This window comes from Lolium perenne, chromosome 4 (genome assembly GCF_019359855.2).
Source record: "Lolium perenne isolate Kyuss_39 chromosome 4, Kyuss_2.0, whole genome shotgun sequence".
Lineage (NCBI taxonomy): Eukaryota > Viridiplantae > Streptophyta > Magnoliopsida > Poales > Poaceae > Lolium > Lolium perenne.
In genome coordinates this window covers 295,832,598-295,835,166 of record NC_067247.2, presented here as the reverse complement: position 1 = coordinate 295,835,166, position 2,569 = coordinate 295,832,598, and the positions used below count along the sequence as shown (strand labels likewise).

At 46.2% G+C, this 2,569-nt stretch overlaps 1 protein-coding gene across 1 annotated transcript; it reads left to right on the top strand.

Moving 5' to 3' along the window:
• Window positions 1-455: 455 nt before the first annotated feature.
• Window positions 456-1,150, top strand: LOC127295833 (ubiquitin-ribosomal protein eL40 fusion protein-like). Its single transcript, XM_051325821.2, has 3 exons — window positions 456-852; window positions 961-1,027; window positions 1,118-1,150. Exons 1-3 carry the CDS (start codon window positions 500-502, stop codon window positions 1,148-1,150), a joined length of 453 nt encoding a protein of 150 aa, XP_051181781.1. The 5' UTR covers window positions 456-499.
• The last annotated feature ends 1,419 nt before the right edge of the window (window positions 1,151-2,569 follow it).

Here is a 2,569-nt window from a genome sequence, read left to right as displayed (position 1 = left end):
GAGCAAAAACCTGCACAACAAAGCTGAGATGCTGCTCTCGAGGGAGTAGGCGCTGATGGTGTCCTGGACGCCGAGATGCTGCAGGAGGAACGGCGCCCAGAACGCGACCCAGCTCCCTCGACATGCTGCCCAGCCACAGCACCAGCGTCCGCACACCCGTTGCCCCATGGCGGCGAATCCCGGCCAAAAGGATGAGCACGAGGTGCGACGGGAAGCTCCTGAATACTGCTAGTCTGCTACACGGATCGATCATAGATTCAACTGCTGCGCCATCCGGTTCAGGTTCAGCCATCCTTCCATTGTTTGTTCCGGCCTGCTGCCCCTGTCTCCTCTGACTATCCGTGGCGATCACGTATTCCCGACTTCCCGCTACCGTGGTATATTCAGTTTCGTAGCGGGCGCGTTCTTTTTCCACCGATGGATCGCTATATATGCCTCCACGGCGCGGCCCTACACTCATCCCACCACAGGTCCACAGCCACCGTCAAGACCCACGACGATGCAGATCTTCGTGAAGACCGTCACCGGGGAGACTCTCACTCTCGAGGTCGAGAGCAGCGACACCGTCGACAGCGTCAAGGCCCAGATCCAGGAGAAGGAAGGAATCATCGTCACCACTGACGAGGACGACGACGACGATGGGTATCAGCTACCGTCTCTCGTCTTCGCCGGGAGGCAGCTAGAGGAGGAGGACGGCCGGACCCTGGCCGACTACGGCATCTGCAAGGAGTCGACGCTGCACCTCGCGCTTGGCCTCCGCGGCGGCCATCGGGGCGGCCAATGCTGGTTCATCGAGCCCAGCCTCCGAGAGCTCGCGATCAGCCACAACGAGAAGAAGATGGTCTGCCGCAAGTACGTGTGCAGTATTATACGCCTACACATATTTTGAGTTTTTTTTTTCCTTTGCGGCTCGGTTCAGTTATTCGTTCTCCGGCATTGATTCGTTCCCGATACAACCAGGTGCTATGCGCGTCTTCCTCTCAGGTCTACCAACTGCCGCAAGAAGAAGTGCGGCCGCAGCAGCGACGTAACCCCCTCTCTTCGAATTGCCAGTTTTTATTGTCACTGTTTTATCTTTTCATTCTATGATCTGATGGAATGTTTGTTTTCTCTTCAGCTGAGGAAGAAGAAACCGTTTCGCAAATGGTGAAGCAACTTAGCAGTGACATGCATACTACCAGAAGCCACGAGCTTCACATATGGACCGGTGGATAGATATCATCGTCTGTGTTTCTTGCCTGTCACACATACTCGTATATACATATATATAGAATTATGGGATGCAGCCAGCATGGCGTTGTGTGTATGTCCCCAAAGTTACCGATTTTTCACATGTGGTGTGGCAGTACAACTTCATTTTCTCAATTTTGGTGAACCTTTATAGAAATATTTCTTTAACGAGTTTCATGCACCAACCTACTCGAACGTCATAGGCTGAGACGGGTAGTACACTACTAGGAGCATCCCCGCTCGTGCCGGTAGCGCATCATTGTCTCTATTTGATAGTCACAGATAAATCATGTCCAAGCTAGGTACCACGACGTGTGGTTCATCTATGGGCTCTCGGAACCATGCTGCCGCAACTGTCGTAGGCGGTGTGATTACCGCAGCTAGGGTCCCGGTGAAAGGGAATCGGGGAAGGAGAAAAACTTGAAGAGGAAGAAAGGGGACATGTCCTTCACAGTCAAGGGCGGAGCCAGGATTTGACATTGGGGTGGGGTGGGGGGGAGGATTTTTTAAGGGTAACGCTGGGCGTCGGACGACGGATTTGGTGCAAAAAATCGGTTGTCTTCCGCGTCATCCGATCACAATCCGACGTACAGAATTAACCGTGATACAATTTTTTCGTTTTGCCCCCTATTTTTTGTAAACTCAACCCGCAGTCCTTACATGCCCCAGTTAACCCGAAAGGGTATGTTTTTTTGGGCCTGACCTTCTTAATATTTACAACAAAACTGCCACTCTACGACTAATCCGAGTCTCATATGTAGTATTGCAACAAAATCTTTCACTCGCTTACAAAATATATGTACTATTACAACAAAAAAAAATACAAAAATGTAAACAAATAGTCTTATAAAAAAGTAGTTAAATAACAATTGTTTTGCTATAGGTTGGTTTACAACAAAAATTGACATAAATTACAATAAAAAATCAAAAGCTATAACAACAAAAAAACATGTGTTCGTGATTGTGAAAAATTGGTTATAAATAATACATTTTATATACATCCAATTACAACAAAAATCACCAGCTATTTTACCAAAAATTATAAGCGATTACAACAAAATAATTTATGGCAAACGTCCAAGTAAACATTACAACATCTCTGACATGCTTTCTCTATAAATTTTATACGCAATTATTACAAAACTAACGAACATATACAACATCTCTATGGAAAAAGGGTGTCCATGACTAAAACAATTACACCAAAAATCACAAATAATTACAACAAAAGAGTCATGCGTTTACAACATATTAAGAAACACACTTTTTTTTGTAACATATCACTTAGAAAAATCTTACAAAATAGATCGTGTGATTTTACAACAAATTTTTATCTAAT

Coding starts and splice junctions, on each gene's coding strand:
- LOC127295833 (XM_051325821.2), top strand. CDS start 500: ATGCAGATCTTCGTGAAGACCGTCACCGGGGAGACTCTCACTCTCGAG. Junction 853..960: donor AAGAAGATGGTCTGCCGCAA/GTACGTGTGCAG, acceptor CGATACAACCAG/GTGCTATGCGCGTCTTCCTC. Junction 1,028..1,117: donor AGTGCGGCCGCAGCAGCGAC/GTAACCCCCTCT, acceptor TTTTCTCTTCAG/CTGAGGAAGAAGAAACCGTT.